The sequence below is a fragment of the Oryctolagus cuniculus genome, chromosome 5, assembly GCF_051225735.1.
Source record: "Oryctolagus cuniculus isolate XC-2025 breed Fujian yellow rabbit chromosome 5, ASM5122573v1, whole genome shotgun sequence".
Classification (NCBI taxonomy): domain Eukaryota; kingdom Metazoa; phylum Chordata; class Mammalia; order Lagomorpha; family Leporidae; genus Oryctolagus; species Oryctolagus cuniculus.
The window spans coordinates 55,087,622-55,110,601 of NC_142871.1; the positions used below are offsets into that span (position 1 = coordinate 55,087,622).

The window sequence follows — 22,980 nt, forward strand, 5'->3', positions numbered from 1 at the left end:
AGCCACATTGTAGAAAATGTCAGTGAGATGAACTCATCATCTTCTGTAACTTAATCTTGGAAATGATACCTTATTAGTTTTGTCATATTCCATTTGTTAAATCTAAGTCACCAAGCTTTCACAAGAGCATGAATACCAGAGGTAGGGGTCATTAAGATCCATTTTAGAAGTTTTCTACCAATAGTTTTTTTGTTTTGTTTTATTTATTTATTTATTTTTTATAGAATGGGGGGAGAGAGAAAGAGAGAGAAGAAAGAAAGAAAGAAAGAGAAAGAAAGAAAAAGAGAGAAAGAAAGAAAGAAAAGAAAAGAAAACAAAACAAAACAAAAGAAAGAAGGAAGAAAGAATCTCCCATCCTCTGGTTCACTTCCAAATGGCTGCAATAGCTAGGTCTGAGCGAGGCCAAAGCCAGGAGCCTAAAACTCCATCTGAGTCTCTCATGTGGGCCATCTTTTGCTGCTTTCTCAGCAAGGAGGTGGATCAGAAACAAGGCAGCTGGGACTTGAGCTGGTGCTTAGAGACAGGATGCCACATTGCAGGTAATAACTCAATCTGTGCCATAAAGTCAGTTCCATTGTCTTAATTTTTACGTATTTCTTTTTGAGTGAATTTGCTATCAAAAGACATAGCTATTTTGGTCACTATAGAGGATGCTTTGCCATTATGTTTTATCTTCATGCTTGTATCTTGTTCTAGACTGAATAATTGTTAGCTGCTATAGCACACAGTCTAAAACTCTCAATGACTTACATAACAGTAGTCATTTTTCAGCCCTTTTGGCTCTCTGAGCATCACCATGGCAGTCAGCAAAAACAAGTACCTTGTGACAGGTGGGAAAAAGGGGGCCAAGAAGAAAGTTGTTGGTCTATTTTCTAAGAAAAATCGGTATGATGTAAAAGCACCTGCTGAGTTCAATATAAGGAATATTGGAAAAACACTAGTCATGTGTACTCAACGGAACAAAAATTGTATCTGATGGTCTCAAGGGTCATGTTTTTGAAGTGAGTCTTGCTGACCTGCAGAATGATAAAGTTGCATTTAGAAAATTCAAGCTGATTACTGAGGATCTTCAGGGCATAAACTGACTAGCTTCCATAGCATGGATCTTACCTGTGACAAAATGTGTTCCATGGTCAAAAAATGGCAGACTTCGATTGAAGCTAATGTTGATGTCAATACTACCAGTAGTTTCTTTGTACGTTCTATGTTGATTTTACTAAAAACTAATCAGATATGGAGGGCAATCCGATCTGAAAGACTTCCTATGCTCAGTACCAACTGGTCTGCCAAATCTGGAAGAAGATGCTAGAAATTATGATGTTGGAGGTACAAAAAAATGACTTAAAAGAAGTTGTCAATAAATTGATTCCAGACAACGTTGGAAAAGACATAGAAAAGGCTTCCCAATCTATTTATCCTCTCTTTGATATCTTTCTTAGAAAAGTAAACATGCTGAAGAAGTCTGAGTTTGAATTGGAAAAACTCATGGAGCTTCATGATGAAGGTAGTAGAACTGGAAAAGCCACTGGAGATAAGACAGATGCTAAAGTAGAATAAACTGATGGATATAGACCAGCAATCCAAGAGTTTGTTTAAAATTTAGACATTAATAGTGACAAATAAAAAGTCCTATTTGTGGAAAAGTCATTTTTGTGAGATGGATCAAAAGGCTTTTCCAAGAAGGTTGAGACAGGGATTTAGATTATTTCTGTTATTTGACTGAACCATTTCCAAATACATCTGTCTAGCTGCAAGGATGTGGGAGATTTTCGGGGCCAGGCTTTAAGTGATATATATAATTTCAGCACAATGCATTGCCTGAAAACGAGTGACATAGCCCAACTTAACTGCAGGGAATATGGGCAATGCAGTCTTCTGTGTGTACCTAAGAAGAATACGAAGGACAAAAAGATTGGTGTGCAATTAGTTTTGCCTCACATCCTACTTAAATATACTGCTTGCCTAAAAAATTAATACTTATGTGCACACATACACAGTACTTCAGTCCTTCCTACTTAAAAAATCCTTGACTCTATTTATTTTATTTTTATTGAAAAAGATGTTATATGTGTAGAAAGCATATTAATATGGTACAGTTTGACATGAAGTGAACAAGTAAGCAAATGTCTGTCCATTGACTAAATCAAGATTCAGAGGCAGGTTTTGTGGCACAGTGGCCGCCACTGAGGACACCTCTATCCTTTATTGGAACACCAGTTTGGATCCCGGCTACTTTGCTTCTTACCAGGCTCCCTGTCAGTGCCCCTGGGAGGCAGCAGATGATGATCCATATACTTGGGTTCCTTCCACCCATATGGGAGATCCAGATGTAGTTGCTCACTTTTGCCTGGCCCCGACTTAGCTGTTGTGAACATTTAGGAAGTAAACAAGTGGATAAAAGTGTTCCCTCCCTTGCAGAAAATTTCAATTTCAATTCTTTAAAAAAGAATTAAAACATGGCTAGCACCCCAGAAACCCTCTGAGTACTATCAATCACAACTCCTCAGCATTGTGATTTTTATGGTAACTGCTTTCTCTTTATATTTACCTCTATCAGATCCTTGTTGTCTTCCCTTCTTTACTTAGGGTTTGGGAATTTACCGTCTCCTCTGTTTGCTCCACACTTCATCTCCCATTGACTATTTACTGGTATCTCCAGTGAAACTGCTCATCCTGCCACCATGATCAACAGTGACTTGCTAGTTATTATATTTAATAAGTACCCTGTAGTGCACATCTTACTGAACTTATTTGTGGAATCTGATTATGATGGTGATTTCCTATTTCTTAAAACCGTTGGCTTATTTATAACACTCTGCTGGATCCTCTCTTTCTATGATTGATTTGTCTCAGATTTGCTATAGATTTATCTTCCTCTGCCCACCTTACATGTTGAGGTTTGTTATGATTCTGTTACTTCCTAGCATTCTCATTTGTTGTTAATGTTTCAACTCCCATTCATAAACTCTGACTGCTAAATCTATATTTCTAGTGTCATTATCTCCCCTTGAGCTCTAGACCCATATGTTATCTTCTTTCAGGCAGCTCCACATGGCAAATCCATATGTATCTCTAGCTTAACAAGTAGGAGGAGTGATGATAATAACATATAGGAGCTATTGAGTTCTTCCTAGGTACTAGACACTATTTTAAAAGCTTTACATATATTAATTCATTTAATTCACTAATAACATAAAGTACTTAACTATTTTCACTGTATAGATGAGAAAACTGAGGCACATTACACAGCAATTTGCCTAAGATCACAAAGAAATATGATATACAACCTTGATCTAATGTCTGGCAATCTAGCTTCAAAGAAGGCTTCTTAATTAATGTACCTCTCAAGTCAAAACTCGTGTCTTAGAGTATTGACCATAAGTCCAATGGGCTTTGCATAATAATATATGGCTTTTTCAGACTGAGGTAATAATTATTTAGATTTATATGAGAGTTTTCAGTACTCCATCTTAAGACATGGGCTAACAGTATGGATGCTAAGTACTATCCAGAGATAACTTATATTCCAACAAAATAGTTCCTGACACTGTATACTAATGGTAAAACTGATCCCACCACATAACTTTCCTATACTGAGTTATGTAGATTAGCAGTAGAAAAAACTGTCTAGTAAAGGTATGTGTATACCTGGAAGGATGAGTGGTCTGTTCTAAGCATAATAGACTAAGAAAACAAAAGAAGAATATATCAAGTTTGAGGGTATAAATTTAATGTGTACATTTTAATAGATTTTTTGTCAGTAAGCTAGTTTTAAAGAACAATATACTGAAAGAATAAGAATTTTAATTGGTTCAGCCTTGCAAATTAGGATTATTTTATAGACTGAGTGTCTAAAACAAACTGTTCAATTATTGCAAGAAATCCAGAATTAGCCAAGCAACAATTTCCATGAAGAGGTAAGTTATTGAAATATGGGAATATGCAGACTCTTTCAGATAATTGTAGCTGTGTTTGGCTCATGCTCACTTCTTTCTCTGTGTATGTTTATTCAGGGAAGTGAATAAGTCGTATTCATTACATTTTTTTTCTCAGCAGATCATTGCCATGGCACTTAGTTTCACTATAAACGTATTCATATCGAAATTCTTAGAGTTCATTTGAATAGTTCATATGTTTTCCAAATCAAATCTCTTATTTTCTCTTATTGCTTAGATGATGCTGGGTCAAAAATTCATCTGCATCAACAGGTAGACATGGCAGCACAGGTTGCTTCTGGAATGGCCTACCTGGAATCCCAGAACTATATCCATCGAGACCTGGCTGCCAGAAATGTCCTTGTTGGTGAACATAATATCTACAAAGTAGCAGATTTTGGACTTGCAAGAGTTTTTAAGGTAGATTTAATTTTGTTTTACTTAGTTTTGTAATAGATAAGAAACCTAACAAAGTAGTATACCAATGGATTTACTGTTGCTTTTTTAAAACAATGTTTCTTTAAGTTTTGGGTTGTATAGACTAGTTTGGTAGCCCAGGATCTTACAAACAGCTATCCTTATTTCTTCCCCATTCAATACGAGGCTGGCTATGGTTTGTCATTTATTGCATTGATTGTGTTGAGTAATGTTTCTTCTATACCCAATTTGCTTAAGGTTTTTATCATGAAAGAATGTTGTATTTTATCAAATGCTTTCTTTGCATTTATAGAGATAATCACATGGTTTTTATTTCTCAGTTTGTTAATGTGATGTATTACATTTATTGATATGCGTATGTTGAACCATCCCTGGATACCAGGGGTAAACCGCACTTGGTAAGGGTGAATGGTCTTTCTGATGTTGTATTCAATTGGCTAGTATTTTGTTGAGGATTTTAAAATCTGTGTTCACCAGGGATATTGATCTATAGGTCTCTTTCTTTGTTGTATCTTTTTCTGGCTTTGGAATTAACCAAAGCTGGCCTCATGAAAGGAGTTTGGGAAGATTTACTCCATTTCAAATGTTTTTAATAGCTTGAGAAGAATTTGGAATTAGTTCTTCTTTAAAAGTTTGGTAGAATTCACCAGTGAAGTGATTCAGTTCTGAGCTTTTCCTTGTTGGGAGGGTCTATATTACTAATTAAATCTCTGTGATGATTATTGGTCTATTTAGGTTTTATGTGTTTTCATGACTCGATTGTAGTAGATTGTATGTGTCCAGGAATCTATCCATTTTTTCTAGATTCTCCAATTTGTTGGCATATAGCTTTCCATAGTAATTCCTGATGATTCCTTTTATTTCTGTGCTGTCCATTGTCACATCTCCATCTTCATTCTGATTTTATTAATTTGGGTCTTCTTCCTTTGTTTTGGTTAGTAGGACCAATGCTGTATCAATTTTGTTTATTTTTTCAAAAAATAGCTCTTCATGTCACTGACCTTTTGTATTTTTTTTTGTCTCCGTTTTCTTTGTTTCCTCTCTAATTTTAATTACTTCTTTATTCCTACTAACTTTGAGTTTGATTTATTATTGTTTTTCTAGGTCCATGAGATGCACTGATAACTCATTTATTTGACACCTTTTCAATTGAATAATGTAGGCAAAATTGCTATAAACTTAGCCCTTTTAATCCTGCTTTTTGTTTTTGATATTTTGTATTGTCATCTTCATTCATTTCCTGGAATTTTTAAAACTTCTCCTTTGATTTCTTCTTTTTTTATTTTTAACTTTTATTTAATGAATATAAATTTCCAAAGTACAGCTTATGGATTACAATGGCTTCCCCCCCATAACGTCCCTCCCACCCAAAACCCTCCCCTTTCCCACTCCCTCTCCGCTTCCATTCACATCAAGATTCATTTTCAATTCTCTTTATATACAGAAGATCAGTTTAGCATACATTAAGTAAAGATTTCAACAGTTTGCTCCCACACAGAAACATAAAGTGAAAAATACTGTTTGAGTACTAGTTATAGCATTAAATCTCAACGTACAGCACACTAAGGACAGAGATCCTACATGAGGAGTAAGTGCACAGTGACTCCTGTTGTTGACTTAACAAATTGGCACTCTTGTTTATGGCATCAGTGATCACCCTAGGCTCTTGTCATGAGCTGCCAAAGCTATGGAAGCCCCCTGAGTTCACTGACTCTGATCATATTTAGACAAGGCCATGGTCAAAGTGGAAGTTCTCTCCTCCCTTCAGAGAAAGGTACCTCCTTCTTGGATGACCTGTTCTTTCCACTGGGATCTCACTCACGGAGATCTTTCGTTTAGGTCATTTTTTTTTTCCCCAGAGTGTCTTGTCTTTCCATGCCTGAAATACTCTCATGGGCTTTTCAGCCGGGTCCGAATGCCTTAAGGGCTGATTCTGAGGCCAGAGTGCTGTTTAGGACATCTGCCATTCTATGGGTCTGCTGTGTATCTCACTTCCCATGTTGGATCGTTCTCTCCCTTTTTAATTCTATCAGCTAGTATTTGCAGACACTATTCTTGTTTATGTGATCCCTTTGTTTCTTAGTCCTATCATTATGATCAATTGTGAACAGAAATTCATCACTGGGAGTAGTGAGATGGCATTAGTTCATGCCGCCTTGATGGGATTGAATTGAAATCCCTGGTATGTTTCTAACTCTACCATTTGAGGTAAGTCAGCTTGAGCATGTCCCGAATTGCACATCTCTTCCCTCTCTTTTGATTTCTTCTATGACCCACTGTTTGTTCAGTAGTGTGTTGTTCAGTCTCCATGTGTTTGTATATGTTCTGGAGTTTCTTAAATTGTTAATTTACAGCTTTAATCCACTATGGTCAAAAAAGATACCTGGTATGATTTTAATTTTTTTGAATTTAAACTTGCTTTATGGCCTAGAAGATGATCTATTTTAGACAAAGTTCCACTCACTGATGAAAAGAATGTGTATTCTGCACCTGTGGGATAAAATGTTCCGTAGATATCAGTTAGGTCCATTTGGTCCGTGGTGTAGATTAGATCTTTTGTTTCTTTTTAGATTTTTTGTCTAGTTAATCTGACCATTGATGAAAGTGGAGTGTTGACATTACCCACTATAATTGTACTGGAATCTATATTTCCCTTTAGATCTATTAACATTACTTTTAAATAAAAAGGTGCCAATGCAGGCATTGGGTGCATATACATTTACTATAGTCACATATTCCTGTTAAATTGATTCCTCAATCATTACATAAAGCCCTTTTTTCTCTTAACAGTTTTTGTGTCAAAGTCTACTTTGTCTGGTAGTAGGATGACCACTCCTGCTCTTTTTTGCTTTCTGTTAGCATGGAATATGTTTTTCTATCCTTGTACTTTCCGTCTGTGTTTGTGAGGATTTTTTTTGTAGGAAGCAAATAAAAAAATTAATCCATTCATCCAGACCATAAATTTTTTAATTTTTTTTAACTTTTATTTAATAAATATAAAGTTCCAAAGTACAGCTTATGGATTACAATGGCTTTTTCGCCCCCCATAACCTCCCTCCTACCTGCAACCCTCCCCTCTCCCATTCCATTCACATCAAGATTCATTTTCAATTCTCTTTATATACAGAAGATCAATTTAATATATATTAAGTAAAGATTTCAACAGTTTGCACCCACACAGAAACACAAAGTGTAAAATACTGTTTGAGTACTAGTTATAGCATTAAATCACAATGTACAGCACATTAAGGACAGAGATCTTACATGAGGAGTCAGTGCACAGTGACTCCTGTTGTTGACTTAACAAATTGACTCTCTTGTTTATGGCTTCAGTAATCACCCTAGCTCTTCTCATGAGTTGCCAAGACTATGGAAGCCTTTTGAGTTCGCCGACTCTGATCTTATTTAGATAAGGTCATAGTCAAAGTGGAAATTCTCTCCTCCCTTCAGAGAAAGGTACCTCCTTCTTTGATGGCCCGTTCTTTCCACTGGGATCTCACTCGCAGAGATCTTTCATTTGCACACCATAAATTTTAATTGGAGAATTTAGGCCATTTACATTCAAATTTACTATTGATAAGTAACAACTTGGCCCTGCCATTTGTCCATAAATATTGCTATTATTCACTTTGGGTTTCCTTTGTATTTTTATTAGTATATTTTTTGCCTTCACATTCTTTAATAACTATCTTACTGTGTTTCTGGGTGTAGCACATCCTCAAGCATCATTTGTAAGGCTGAATGAGTCATGACAAATTCAATTTCCATTTGTTTTGGAGTCTTTATTTCACCTTCATTCATAAATGAAAGCTTTGCAGGGTATAGTATCTGGGTTGACAGTTTTTTTTTTCTCTTAAGACTTGGAATATATCTTGCCATTCTCTCCTAGCCTGTAGGGTTTCTGATGAGAAATCAGCTGTCAATCTGAATGGAGATCCTCTGAAGGTAATCTGGCATTACTCTTGTGCACATTTTAGAATCTTTTCTTTATGCCTTACTGTTAAAAGCTTGAAACAGTGCTTCATGGTGAAGACCTTTTCTAATCAAGTCTATTATGAGTTCTGTGAGTTTCATATTTGGATGTGCCTTTCTTCTTCAAATTAGGGGTATTTTCTGTTATTATTTCACTGAATATGTATTCTAATATGTTCTATTTTTCTACACCTTTCAGGAACTCCTAAGACATATATGTTAGATTGTTTTATATTAACACATAAAACTTGAGTGCTGTTTTCAATTTTTCTCATTTTTTCTTTGCCTGACTGAGATATTTCCAAAGGTTTGTCTTCAAGCTCAGATATTCTTTTTTCTGCCTCATCAAATTTGTTGTTAAGGATTCCCAATGTATTTTTATTTGACACATTGAATTCTTAATTTCTAATATTTCAATTCAATTTCTCTTCAATATCTCCATCTCATGGGAAATTTTTTTCCATGTCATGTTGGAATTTATTTTAGTCATGAATTTGCTTCTTACTTGTTTTGAGTAATATTTTGATTGGTTTTCCAAGTTCCTTTTCAGGCATGCCCTGAAATGACCTGATGCATGTCACCAATCTCTTCATCTTCACATTCTAATATTGAAGAGTTGTGTTCCTTTGGGATAGGCATATTGTCTTCCTTGTTCGTGTTTCTCATGTTTGTACTGTTATTTTTAGACATTTGTGGAACTGCTTGTTTTTCTCCTCTGATGACTTTATCTTTGGTTCTGTGAATCAGTAGAATGTTCCTTCAGTGCATCTTCAGAGGCATGTGCTGGGTGGGGCCAGGGAGCTCTGGTCAGTGCTCGGGGTGGTTCTAAAGTCCGGGTTGAAATTTATGTTGTGTATGGTAGATCTTTATTGCCAGTAAAGGGGAGGGTATGCTAAATTTGGAATCATTGCCTCACTTCCTCTTTGCTGAGGTGATCAATGCCCAGGGCCAGCCCACAGTGGCTACACATCCCACACATGCATTCACAAGAAACACTTAAAATATCTCTGTGGTTTTCAGTGTGAGCATTGAATCCTCTGTAGCAGCCTACCTCAGCAGTTAGGGAACTCTGAATCTCTGGACCCAGACAGAGATCACCCAAAGACCCAGCTACACTCCACACCCAATTGTGCAGTGGCAGAACTCCTAAAGCCATAGAGTACAGGGCTCCTACCGTCACAGGGAGTAGGGAATCCACTCTCAACCCTATGAGGCTGCTCTGTCCTTGGAGAGAGATATTTTCTCAGGTCCAGATGCCTTCAGTGTTCTGCTTTGCAGTTTGAGTACATGCATCAGTGATATGGAGGGAGGTAAGTGCTTACAGGCTTAAGTGGGCTCTCTGCCCCCTGCCAAACCTCTGTGCCAGACTCAAAGTCAATGGAGACCACTGAATTATCCCTCAGATAAAGTCCCCTATCACCTGTAAGTAAGCCAAGGCAGCCTATACTCATCTTTTAAAATGACACTTCCTCCCTGCTATTTGCCTGGAGCCCTTATACGGGAGGAGAAGAATGGGAAGCAGGCAATGTGTTCTCACATAATAGGTTTAGGTGGGCACCCTGCCCCTCACTATTGCTCCAGAGAAGACTGAAAGTGCTTGTGGTCCACAAGGTCCTCTCTCAGGCAACATCACTAATGACATGGGCTGCCATAGTCTCCTCCCATTTCTCTTTAAGAAAATCCTTATTTCTTCCACAAAGAAGAAAACAGGAAATCATAAGCAACCGTATTATAAATTATGTTATTGTTTATGGTTGAATTAGTGATCTGTTTTCACTTAGTACCATCCTTTGTCTTCCTTTATTTTCTTTATAAAAGCACTACAATTTTTATAGTTACCCTATCCACCTTGGCTCACTTTATGCCAGGCTATATGCATGCTGACAATCTCAAAGCAAGTATAGACTGTTTCATTCTCTCCAGCCCATTTTGTAATATCTTTCCAAAACATACTGATAGAGAGACACAATATGAGGTTTTTCTCTGAATTTAATTTTGAAATCCACATTGTACCCTAAAAATATGGATATGGGGCATGAAACACAAGTATGATTCCCTTTTGATCATCATGAATTCATCATCTTTTTAAAATTAATTAGAACACCAGTGAGTTGATATATTAATTTAAATCATTTAGATTCTACTTTTCAGTATTAGCAAGTGGTTACATGGTAATTATCAAAGTCAGAGGGTCTTCAATACCAGCGGTAAATCAAAAAGCAGACTCTGCTTCCTTTTTTTTATTTGTGAAAAGACTAGATATGAATCCAGGATTATCATGTGAGAACTCTGCCATATGTTGTAGAGTGCTCCTGTGAGTGCTATTCTTAGCACACAGTAGGCTCTCAAATATTTTATCAATTTGGTATTGTATGCCAGATTCAGAATTTACTATTGTAATTATCAATTGAACTAAATTTTAATGTGCAGTAGGTTGTGAATGAATGAGAATAGCAAGAAAAAAAATCATCACATTATCTTGGCTTGATTCCTTAATGTACTAACAGGTAGATAATGAAGATATCTATGAATCTAAACATGAAATAAAGCTGCCGGTGAAGTGGACTGCACCTGAAGCCATTCGTTCTAATAAATTCAGCATTAAGTCCGATGTGTGGTCATTTGGAATCCTTCTTTATGAAATCATTACTTATGGCAAAATGCCTTATAGTGGTGAGTAATTAATTCTGAAGTGGGCCTTTCTGCTGCAGGTCACTTATTTAGGTGTGACTTTAACTGCTTTGTCCAGACTTAGAGGGCAGAGTTATGACGCTGACCATAGCATGTACCTGTGGGAGCCTGAAAGATAAAATTTGATGATGATAATTTGCATTAATGAGGTGGTTTATTGCTTCCTTCTCCTTTGCTCTTGAATTGCAGTCTTATAGACATTACTTGCTTCAGGATTTAGTTTAATCTCTGCAACCTGGGAAGGTGGTATTAGACCTCATAGCTCTGCGAAAGAAAATGATGTGCTTTATAATCTAGAGTACTCATAGGAATCTATGAATTTAAGACTTTGATCTTTAACTTTTTTTCTTATTTTTGATTCAATTCTGTATTTTTTTAGGCATGACAGGTGCTCAGGTAATCCAGTTGTTGAGTCAAAACTATAGACTCCCACAACCATCTAACTGTCCAGAGCAATTCTACAACATCATGTTGGAGTGCTGGAATGCAGAGCCAAAGGAACGACCGACATTTGAGACATTGCATTGGAAGCTTGAGGACTATTTTGAAACAGACTCTTCATATTCAGATACAAATAACTTCATAAGTTGAACACTGAAGAACATCAAATAATGAAGTAGTAAAAAATGGAATAATCAATTCAAGGAATACGATCTTATCAACCAAATACACAATCATTTATCTTGACATATTCAAGTGATAGGGTAAATTTTGGCTGTGTAACCTAAAAAAGGTTATGTGTGCATTTTATTGAGTGAACAACACTACTGGACAGTCTAATATGTGATTTTATCACTGCCTAGTCAATCAATCAAACACACTAAACAAAGTTATTTTTCTTTTTAAGAGCTACTTCCACTTCTATTTATTGTTTGAAATGCTGGTCAAGTGAATCAACAGATAATAGTCAATTTTTACTCAGTGACTGTTGTTGCATTTTCCTGTTTACTGATTAGAGTGGTTATTCATTATTCCTCGGATTGCTGAATCCCATCAGGCTGTTATTATGAAGGAATTTGATTGCTTTGCTGCACAGCAGGACCTGTGCTTTGAGGTTTTCTTTCTCTCTTTTAAAATATCCTGTAACTACAATGATGGCAAAGTCATGTTAAATGACTTGATTGTACTTGAAGTAATTGCACATATTTTTCCTTTGAGTAAAAAAATGAAGCAGCTGTTGAGAAAAAGAATTAAAATCTCTCTCATTTTGTAGAAGGAAATGATGGAATTTTTCTATACCTCAGTATGTGTCATCTGAGAATCATCTACATTAGTTTTAATCTCTTAATGTTAAGAATTAGGTTGCAAAGCTGATGAGTTGTTTGGTACAGAAGTAAGTGAGAAATATTTATAGCCCACACAGTAAGAAATAGGTATCAAGGTAGTTTAGGAAAATGAGAGAAGTAGGATTATGATGGTGTAGAACTTTTGAGTACCTTTTTTTAAAAAAAAAATACTTCTGGTTCATAAGCTAGATTTACAAATGGAATAAAACTCAGGTCAAGATCTATTTCAGGTCTCGAGGCTGCAAATAATGTCTGAATATGTTTATGAAATTATAGTTTTTTGTCTGGTGGGGCAGGAGAGTTTCTCATATCTTCAATTTGCATTAACCTTTGTAGCAATATTGCCATCTTCTTAAGCAATGAGTGCTTCAAATTCTCTGCTCCACCACGTGAACAGCAAGGCTTCTCCAAGGTGATGTCAAAATCAATAAAGATTCAAACACTTTTCTGATCTGCAGAAACATATATGAAAAAACCCATAAGAAAATAGGAAAATTTTGAGTTTATCTTTCAATTTTCCTCAAAAGGGAAAAGCATATCTTAAAAATTATAGGAACCCTAACAAGTAGATTTAGCAATACATAAATTTGTGAACTCTTAACTGGGAGACAGGAAATAGAAAGGGGTCCATGTACAATACCATTAGTAGTTTGATGATATGAATGAAGACCCACGTCCTTTCCAGTTCTCACCTCTGCCATCAGCACTGGTCTCATGCTCATCCTCACAAATGGCTCTCAGTGATAACTGGGGACCCTTGTTCTCTGTTCCACATTTGGCAGGAAAAAGTGGGACATCTCTTTTGCTAGCTTGCATATAAATCACTCTCATTTCTCTGTTCAGGCAAACATGGGTCATTCTAGGACCAATAATAGATATAATATGCATGCTATGTACTCTTTGTCTTAGGAAGTCTGCCACCCATGCTGGTCACCTTCCTCAGAGACAAGTTAGGAGATTTAGTTTATCTGAATAAAATTAGAGATTAAATGCTGCATATGTATCCATTAAGGAGAAAATCCCCCTTGATGAATTAACTATTAGGATTCATGTATATTCATATGCATGATCTCATCTCTCCTTTGTCACTTATATGTGACATGTAGGTGCGTGCATATACATTCTGGCTTTTTGGGTGAACTTATACTAAGATTGGTCATATGAAGCTAAAGATACAGAACTCATAGAACAACTGATTCCTTTATAAGTAGGAAATATTTGTGAGATAAACTTAATACTAACGTTTTTAATCAGATTACTGAGTTTAAGCCAACTTCAATTATTTATTTAAAGTCATTTAGTCTAGTGCAATCAAATATCAAATTATAAATAGCCAATTAGTAAAAATTAAAAGAAAATTGTTCCTTTTTTGGAGTTCATTTCTTCAGGCTCAGTTCTATTTGGGCATATATAGAAATAAATGGAAATATTTCCATTTCATTGTGAAAATTCAACTATTGTCTAATCTGTCTTTTGTAGTAGCTAATAATAATAAATTTTTTAGTAAGAGCTGATTTTTTAAATATAAAATGAAGGTTATCCTTTTCTGTTTTAATACCACTTGAAGCCTGTTTAACATACTGCATTTGATTCTTGGGGACATTTATGTTCAAGGCTCTGTCAAAGCCATCTATTATTCTTGTTTTTACCTGATGGATCATAGAGAAAAATAATGGATACAGTTACAAGAAGCAGTAATAGATTTTTTTTAAAGCTGACATAAATTTCTCTCTCTGTATAGAATAAAAGGATCAGGAAAAGATAAGTTGAATTTTCCTTCAATGAGCCAGCTCTTGTTAAATTTACCTCCCATAAATTGTGGCAAAGCACTTTTTATGTAATGTTTTATTTATGTAATTCAGTTATTTGGAGGTGGTGGTGAAGGATGTGAATACATCATTTAATGTGCTGTTTCAAATCTCTTTTGCAAAAATTGTGAAGAATTTTTGTAATAGGAAAATTCCAAAATTCCATTAAGCCCCTTTTGAGAAGGGAATGAAGGAACTAGGTTTAAATTACCTAAGGTCAAAATAGCACAGGGTGGATTCCTAATAGTCATGTATCCTGAATAGTTTGTCATAAAAAACAAAGGTATAGTCAAAGTGAGCAGAAATCTGCAAGCTGGGCTGTGGGAATGTACGGCCTCAACAGATGTCAGAGCACAATTCTGTGGGGAAATATCAAGCTGGGTCCACTCACAGCTTCTACTCCCAACATGTTCTGCGTGGTGACCACATGGAGCCAGTGAACCGTGAGGGACCCAAACTCTTTCAGCTCTCTGGTGGCCTAAAGTAAACCATTGCCCTTGGAAGGATGCCTTACTCTCACTCAGCTGGAGCTTCCTGGAGGAAGCAGGGCCCAGCTGGTATTCCAAGGCTTATCAAGCATATGCCATACCTGCCACCACGTTTTTCATGGTCCAGTTGAGCACAGATTTCTAGATGAAAGGCCTTGCTGGTAGTGTTTTTTTGGCGGCAATATAGGTCCCTTTGTAAAACATGTTAAATGTCTAGAATGGTGAGTATTTGGGTACTTTATTCAAATTACAATATCATGATCTCTGATTGAAAAGGTCACTCTTCAAAAATTAAATGAAGTTGATACAGCTGAGTGAATATTGGACTTGCCAGTGGTCTCATCTGGAAATGTTCAGGTTCTTGTATTTACCCCCGACCACAAAAAAAGAAAAAAGCTGAAAATTTTGGTGGAGAAATCTATAACTACTTTAAATCCATGACTCCAACAATATTTTTATAGTATCATCTTTTCACTGACTACCTTGACAGTTCTTCAGATTTTTTCTTTTTTATAGTAAGGAAATGATGTTTGTAGAGTATCAAATTATTTATTAAATTCATAAAGAAACTACAAAATAAAAATAGTATGTAAACTATGTATATCAGAGCCTTTAACAAGTTTAGATTCAGTCTGAATTCAAATAACATTATCTATATAGGAGTTATAAAATTAAGCTATATGGAAAAAGATGAACAATCATTTACATTACTCTTCTTGACTAGCTAGTTAATTTATCCATTAGCTACCTAAAACAACAGACTTCAAAGTAACATCTTTTTTCTTCTCCTGGAAAATAATCAGCTCTTCCAGAAAAGATAACCAATCTCAAACATGCCTTAAGTGTCTACCTAGGTTTATGTAGTAGATTCATGAAACCAAATGTTAGGAAAAAATAGTTGAAAACAACTAACACTGCACTGCTTGCAAGAGGTTAAATATTGTTTTGTAATGTTTTTTTGATTATCACAATAGAGGCTCTGATTATAATGTTTGTGAATGATAAAACTTCTCAGTATTAACCAAGTTGTTTCATTTATATGGTCCACAAAATTTCAGGGTAAAATGACACTGTAGCTTTCAACCAGTTTTCAAAATTTACATTTAATTACGGAATCAGAAAATGGGAAATAAAACTGATTAGCCAAATTACTATATTTACAGGTACTACAAATTTTTGTCTCTTAAAAACATACATATTTCTATAGTGAAATCTTTTATATGTAATTGTGTAACTACATCTGAATGTATATGACATGATTAATTATATATATATATATATATATATAGCAAGAAGGCTTTTTAAATACTTCCTTTTTTTTATAACTAGAGCCTGGGCTTGCTTTTTTTTTTTTTTTTTTTTTTTTTTTTTTTTTTTTTGACAGGTAGAGATAGAGATAGTGAGAGAGAGAGAGACAGAGAGAATTAAAATACTTCCTTTAATTGTATCATACATTATTGCTGTTACTTACCTTGATTCAAAAACAACTCTTTAAATTTTCTCTTAATATTTCTTTTTTTAAAAAACTTTTATTTAATAAATACAAATTTCCAAAGTACAACTTCTAGATTACAGTGGATTTTTCCCCCCATAACTTCCCTCCCACCTGCAACCCTCCACTTTCCTGCTCCCTCTTCCCTTCCATTCACATCAAGATTCATTTTCAATTATCTTTATATACAGAAGATCAATTTAGTATATACTAAGTAAAGATTTCAACAGTTTGCACCCACACAGAAACACAAAGTGTAAAATACTGTTTGAGTACTTGTTATAGCGTTAATTTACATTGTACAACACATTAAGGACAGAGATCCTATATGGGGAGTAAGTGCACAGTGACTCCTGTTGTTGATTTAACAATTGACACTCTTGTTTATGGCATCAGTAATCCCCTGAAGCTCTTGTCATGAGTTGCCATGGCTATGGAAGCCTCTTGAGTTCACCAACTCTGATCTTATTTAGACAAGGTTATAGTCAAAGTGGAAGTTCTCTCCTCCCTTCAGAGAAATGTACTTCCTTCTTTGATGCCCCTTTCTACTGGGATCTCACTCATGGAGATTTTTATTTATTTATTTATTTTGCCAAAGTGTCTTGGCTTTCCATGCCTGAAATACTCTCATGGGCTTTTTAGCTGGATCTGAATGCCTTAAGGGCTGATTCTGAGGCCAGAGTGCTGTTTAGGACATCTGCCATTCTATGAGTCTGCTGTGCATCCTGCTTCCCATGTTGGATCGTTCTCTCCTTTTTAATTCTATCAGTTAGTATTAGCAGACACTAGTCTTGTTTATGTGATCCCTTTGACTCTTAATCCTATCATAATCAATTATGAACAGAAATTGATCACTTGGACTAGTGAGATGGCATTGATACATGCCACCTTGATGGGATTGAATTGGAATCCTCTGGCACATTTCTAATTCTACTGTTTGGGGCAAGTCCGATTGAGGATGTGCCGGACTGTACATCTCCTCCCTCTCTTATTCCCACTCTTATATTTAACAGGGATCACTTAATATTTCTAAATCTGGATTCTTTAAAATATTAAGGCAAAGATTTTCTTGAAAATATATTTTACCTGAACTGTTATCTTTATTTTGATTGAATTTGTTTAGTTATAGTAATTACATCAAATTGATTATTTTTAACGTGGCTTTTAAAAGTTGACTATTTCAGAAGTCAAGTGCTTGAGGGTCCACAACATAATTTTTATATATTTCAAAGTAATTAAAATGTCTCTGCTGATTACAATAAAAAGTTTCATTTGTATGATATAGGAGGTAAGGCTGTGAATCCAGGGAATATGAGCTTGTCTATACCACATACTCACTGCAGGTCACCTGCATCCTGTTACCTTTCTGAGAGACTGAGGCTGATGGAAAATATACCAGCATTTTAGCAGCTCAAGGTTGCCAAAGCAACATGAAAGAAAGTCAGCCGGACTTCTAGGAAAATTCCATGGAAAGGGACAGAGAGCCTGCATGGTCATTTTTTTTGTCTTTCCCTCTTTGTTATGTGTCAGACCTAGCACTCAGACTGAGAAGAAAACTTAAAGATGGAAATCACTTCTAAGTAGGATCTGGTTCCCTGAGAGGAAAGCGTCCAAGCCGGCCTTGGACTGCAGACCCCAGGGACTCTACTACAGGAAAGCAGAAGTGTTATGCTACAAAAGTAACTGTTACTTGTGGTCTATATCTAGAGATCAAAATGCACCGTTACTGATAGATTGTTTATTTAAGAACTTCATCCTACCAGGTATTGGAAGAAGTCTCAGTTGTTTATGGGCTCTTTCACCAAGTCCTACAAGCTTATGATGTGTTAAGGCACTGGTCCTGGTATGTATTTCCTGTCCATGTGACCATCTGCTAGAGATCTTGTCCTCAGCTGTCTCACGTATTTCTAGACCTTCCCAGAGGAATAATGCTAAATGCTCCTATAGCCAGCAGCAGTTCTCCCTTACACCAGACCTTGTGGAAGGGAGTTCTCCTTCACAAGGTACTGCTTCAGAAGAAATATCTGGAATCTCCTGCTTTCAGACTGGGAGTCCATTCGTTGTCCCTCCTTGTGTCTCAGAACAGGCTCTACCAACCTGTGTGTCACCTTGACTCCATTCCTCCCTGAGCCCTTGGACTCTTTAGACTTTTTTTAGAGTGTGAGTTTGAGTGGAGTAGACCAAAAGAGTGATGACTGCATTTTAGAAGCTTTGGATCCTAAAACTCTAAAGACAAAAATTTGACTCATGTTTTGCTATTCTTGACTGTAATAACCCTCCTTTTAGATAATGAATGCCTCACGCTTTACTAGCCTGATGTAGGACAGCACAGCAGAAAATACTTGAGAAACACATCAATGAATACCTTAAAACACTATCCTACCATGTAGGAAAACTAAAATTAGGAAGTACTTAATTAAGGATGTACTGAATATTATGAATGAGAAAGATGGGATTGCCATAAGAGTGAATAGCAAATACTAATAACCAGGGCTTGGGGATAAATGAAGCAGATGATGTTTATCTATAGTCTGAAGAATGAAAAGGTAGTCATGGTGAAGACATACACCCTGCAAGGGCAAATGGCATGATACAGTTGAAGAAATGAGAGAAATCTAGTTTGATAAGACTGTAGGAGTGAGAAGGAAAGGGCATGAGTTAGGTTGGACCCCGCAAGTCCTATTCAGTCATGGAGGGTTGTATAGTTGTGGTTATAATTATAAATAATTCCACTGTTGAAACACTGAAATGCTGAAAACATTTAAATTGGTAATACAACCTAATTTGAAATTTAAAAATATTATTTTCAGGGACAGCACTATGGTGTAGTAGGCTAAGCCTCCACCTGCGGTGCAGCATCCCATATGGGTGCCAGTTTGTTTCCTGGTGGCTGCTCCTCTTCTGATCTAGCTCTCTGCTATGGCCTGGGAAAGCAGATGGTCCAAGTGCTTTGAGCCCCCACACCCGTGAGGGAGACCTGGAAGAATCTCCTGGTTCCTGGCTTCGAATTGGCCCAGCTGTAGCCAATACAGCCATTTGGGAAGTGAACTAACATATGCAAGCTCGCTCTCTCTCTCTCTCTCTCTCTCTTCCTTTCTGTAACTGTCTCTCAAATAAATAAAATCCTTAAAAATTATTTCCACTAATGCATAGCTTAGATAAGGACAAAAGTGGCTGTGGGGAAATAATTTGAATAAATTGGGTAAGAGATCATACTATAGTTGGTCAAATGAATGGATGGCACAAAATACAGAAAACAATGAAAGCATTTGAGACATTTGGAGGTGGTGCCGACAGCACTACACAACTGTTTGGCTGTGAAAGATGGGAGCAATTAGGCATTAAGGATGACCCTGTGTGTCTTTCAAGGATGACTGAAACTTGTATGGAACAACAAAAAGTGATTAGTTTAAGATGTTGTGAAATATCCAATCTGTGATGAAGATTAAGGAGCTGAATATATGGACCTGGAATACAAAAGTAAAGTATGAAACCAATTGAGAAATAAGGAGGCACTGGCAAATAGGAGAGTTCAAATTCACATGAAAGGGAGAGGACCACTCATGGAGAGGGGGTAGAATGAGGAACAAAGAGGCCCCAGCATCAGTTTGTCGCTACCCCACTCGTGGAGGAACGACACGGGACCCTGCACTGTTCTCTTTCCCTGGTCCTTCCTGGATTTGCTGCCGCTCTCCTGCTTTTGCGGAGGAGCAGCACCGGCGAGCTCTCCGACCGACTCTCTCGGTTGGGGGGGGGGTTGCACATGTTGTCTCTCTCCCCCTTTTAAGGGGTTGGGTCAGGAATCAGCTAATTAATGAAGCAGCTGTGTAAGATTTGTTTACTCTCTCTCAGTGCCATATGATGGGAGATAGATGCATAGAGTTAGTCTTAACAGTCTCAGTGGTCTAGTCTAGTCTCGGTAGTCTCAGTACTTATTTCGCCATGTTGCGGGAGACAGGCCCTGCTCCCCACACAGTTCTTCATGATTGGGCAATTGAGTTGAAGAGAAGCAGCCAGGAAAAGGAATCAGGAGAGGTTTTTTTTTTTTTTTTTTTTTTTTTTTTTTTTTTTTTTTTTTTTTTTTTTTTATCACAGACACAAATCATTAAGAAGTGGCCAATTGTGTTGAATGTTAAGAAATCAAGTGAGGTGGAAAGTTTCCATTAGCCTTTGGTAACATGGAGGTCCTTGGGAAAAACATTTTCATCTGAGTGGGCTGAAAAGACAAGTTGCATTGCAGAGATACACATGAGAGACAAGGGGAATAGGAGCAATACCTATTGCGTGGACAGTTTTTCTAAATAAGCTGCTGTGAAAGGGAGTGGAGACATATATAGCAACTAACTGTAAACATGGAATTCAGAGGGGTGTGTGTGTGTGTGTGTGTGTGTGTTTCTTAAAATTGGATGGGGCATGTATTGTGGCACAAAAGATTAAGCTGATACTTGGGTTGCCTGTATCCTATATCACACTGAGGGTTTGAATCCCAGCTGCTTTGCTTCTGATCCAGGTTCCTGTTAATGCATCCTTGGAGACAGAGAATGATAGTACAAGTACTTGGGTCCTTACCACCTATGAGGAAGACCATAATAGAATTTGTGGCTCCTGATATTAACGTGGTCCAACCCTGGCTGTTGTGAACATTTAGGGAGTGTGGTAGTGTATGGTAGATCTCTCTCTCTCTCTGTGTTTGTCATTCTGCCTTCCAAGTACGTGGAAACAAACAAATATTACAAAGATAAAGATAGGAGGGACTAGATTTTGTTTGAATCCTTGAAGAATGTTTGTCAGAAGTTATTTCAGTTGGAATGAATCACATACTATCATGTAGGAATGTTTTGTGGCAAATAAATCTGAAAGAATAACCATCTGCTGTCTTCCTCATTGAATTTGTATAGATTCTATAATATAGATCTTATTTAAACTAAGTGTCTTCTCCTTAGGGGAATTTAAGCTTAGAATATAGTGAAAATATATGTTGAACTGATACACCTCTTATTCCATGAATAATCGTTTTCTTTGTTTTAGGGAAATTTTTGTGGTGAATTTTTTAACCTGTTTCTCCAAATTGGTATACTTTGCTAATATTCTGTGAGCAGGTATGTTGCTATTCTTTAGAAATATATGTTTTGTCTAGATCAGAGAAGCAGGAAAAAAGAGAAAAAATTCATGTAATTCCTAGTAAAATACCTATTTGTTTTTATTGAATATAAGTGTTAGATCTAACTGTGCAAAATGAAACAGTGTGACTCATTGTAGATCAATTATGAAATCAATTTAAGAGTATGCTAAAATGCTGTCAGGGAGGTGATAAGAAACTTGAGTTTTAAAATCTCAAGGGGAAGACATTTGAGCCACTGCAAAGAATATAATTATAAAAAAGAATAAAAGGGGGAAAAAGGAAGATAAAAACAAATAGAGGCATGGCTATTTTAAGAAAATATATGATCACAGTCTTTGGAGAAAGGTTTCTTTAGTAAATCAGCTTATGAATAATGCAGGAATATTATTATTTGGCTTTAAAATATCCTTGGTTCAAACCATAAGTTTTAGGACCTGAGTCAGGCAGAAGTAATTTTGCAGTAAAATATTATTTGGGCCTTATCTTTACCAGTCTATTTTCAGAGAACTTTAGTAGTTATAGCGACCTTGGAGATCATTTAGTCAGACTATGAGAAGTGCTTCCTTACTTTTGGAATTAAACTCAGGAGCAAAAAATAAATAAGTAAAAAGCAAAGGATATTTAGTCATTTGAGACTTATTTTGCATCAAATGAAACTGCTGCATGGCTTCTTTAACACTTTGCAGAATTATTTGCAAATCTTGAAGAATAGATATAGGTGAAAATAATGTCTTCTCAAGTTCATTGTTTTTTTCTTTTTTTTTTTTAGCGAGAAACCTGTACTACTTAATTTAGAGAATAACAAAGATAAAATTCTATATTTTATTTTGTGACTGTACATTACAAATATTGTAAAATATGTGAGATATGCAATGTTATGCAAATGAGAATGGTTGCCAACATAAAGTAATGCCAAAAAGCAAAGCAGAGAAATTAATTTCAGGAGTTCTCAAGCTGACCAGCAGATGGGGGCCCAGATTACTGCCAAAGAGCTTACGATACACAGAAAAAAGGAAACAACATTAAAGTAATCCAACATTCTCCTACAACATTCATTCTGTGTAGAAAAGAGATACTGAAAGTGCCTATACTAAGGGCTACAATGAAGAAATAGGTTATAGATTACAATACTGGCTTCTGTTTAGAGAAATGCAAAATTACATAGTTCATGTCTCATCAAACTTTAATAATCAAAACAATTTTGAGTACTCACCAAAATGGAGTGAATAACATATTGCTCTCATAAGTGCTACTGTTTTGATTTATAGATTCTAATATTTCACTCCTGTTTTTACATATGTTCTTTCGAGGCATACAGAATATCTGCTGACATGCCTAATTATATTTAAAATGCATTGAAAAGCCTTTTGTGTATCTTTGCTCCCTCCTTGCTTATTCACTCTTTCAACAAAGAATTATGAATAGATTGCTATGAAATTACTTTTAAAAAATTACAGGTGTTTGGACTGTTATTAATGAAAAAGTAAAACATTTTCCATACTACTCACAAATCTGACAATTAATCATAGTTCAATTTTTTAACCATGGAGAGTTATTATTATACCATTGAAAAATTATACAGTTTTCTTCCCACTATGCTTTAGAATTTTATCTCAGGAAATAGTGAAAATTATATTTTGTTTGTGGTGTTAATTCTACTTAACTTGAAGCCTTAAAATAATTTTTAAAATTTTCTTCAGTAAATTATTAATGTATTTTCAGCATAAAATTTAAATATTTTTAAATGT

General features: G+C 36.0%; 1 protein-coding gene and 1 pseudogene across 2 annotated transcripts in view; both read left to right on the forward strand.

The window, feature by feature from the left end:
* FRK (fyn related Src family tyrosine kinase) overlaps positions 1-12,256 on the forward strand; it is a 169,571-nt gene extending 157,315 nt beyond the window's left edge. For both annotated transcript variants that reach the window (XM_089333765.1, XM_051854387.3), the window contains exons 6-8: positions 4,174-4,355; positions 10,853-11,018; positions 11,416-12,256. In XM_089333765.1, coding sequence (XP_089189891.1) covers positions 4,174-4,355; positions 10,853-11,018; positions 11,416-11,627 — 560 coding nt within the window. In that variant the 3' untranslated portion in view covers positions 11,628-12,256. The remainder of the gene's footprint in view (positions 1-4,173; positions 4,356-10,852; positions 11,019-11,415) is intronic.
* Positions 655-1,731, forward strand: LOC138849605 (small ribosomal subunit protein eS1 pseudogene; annotated as a pseudogene).
* Positions 12,257-22,980: the final 10,724 nt, after the last annotated feature.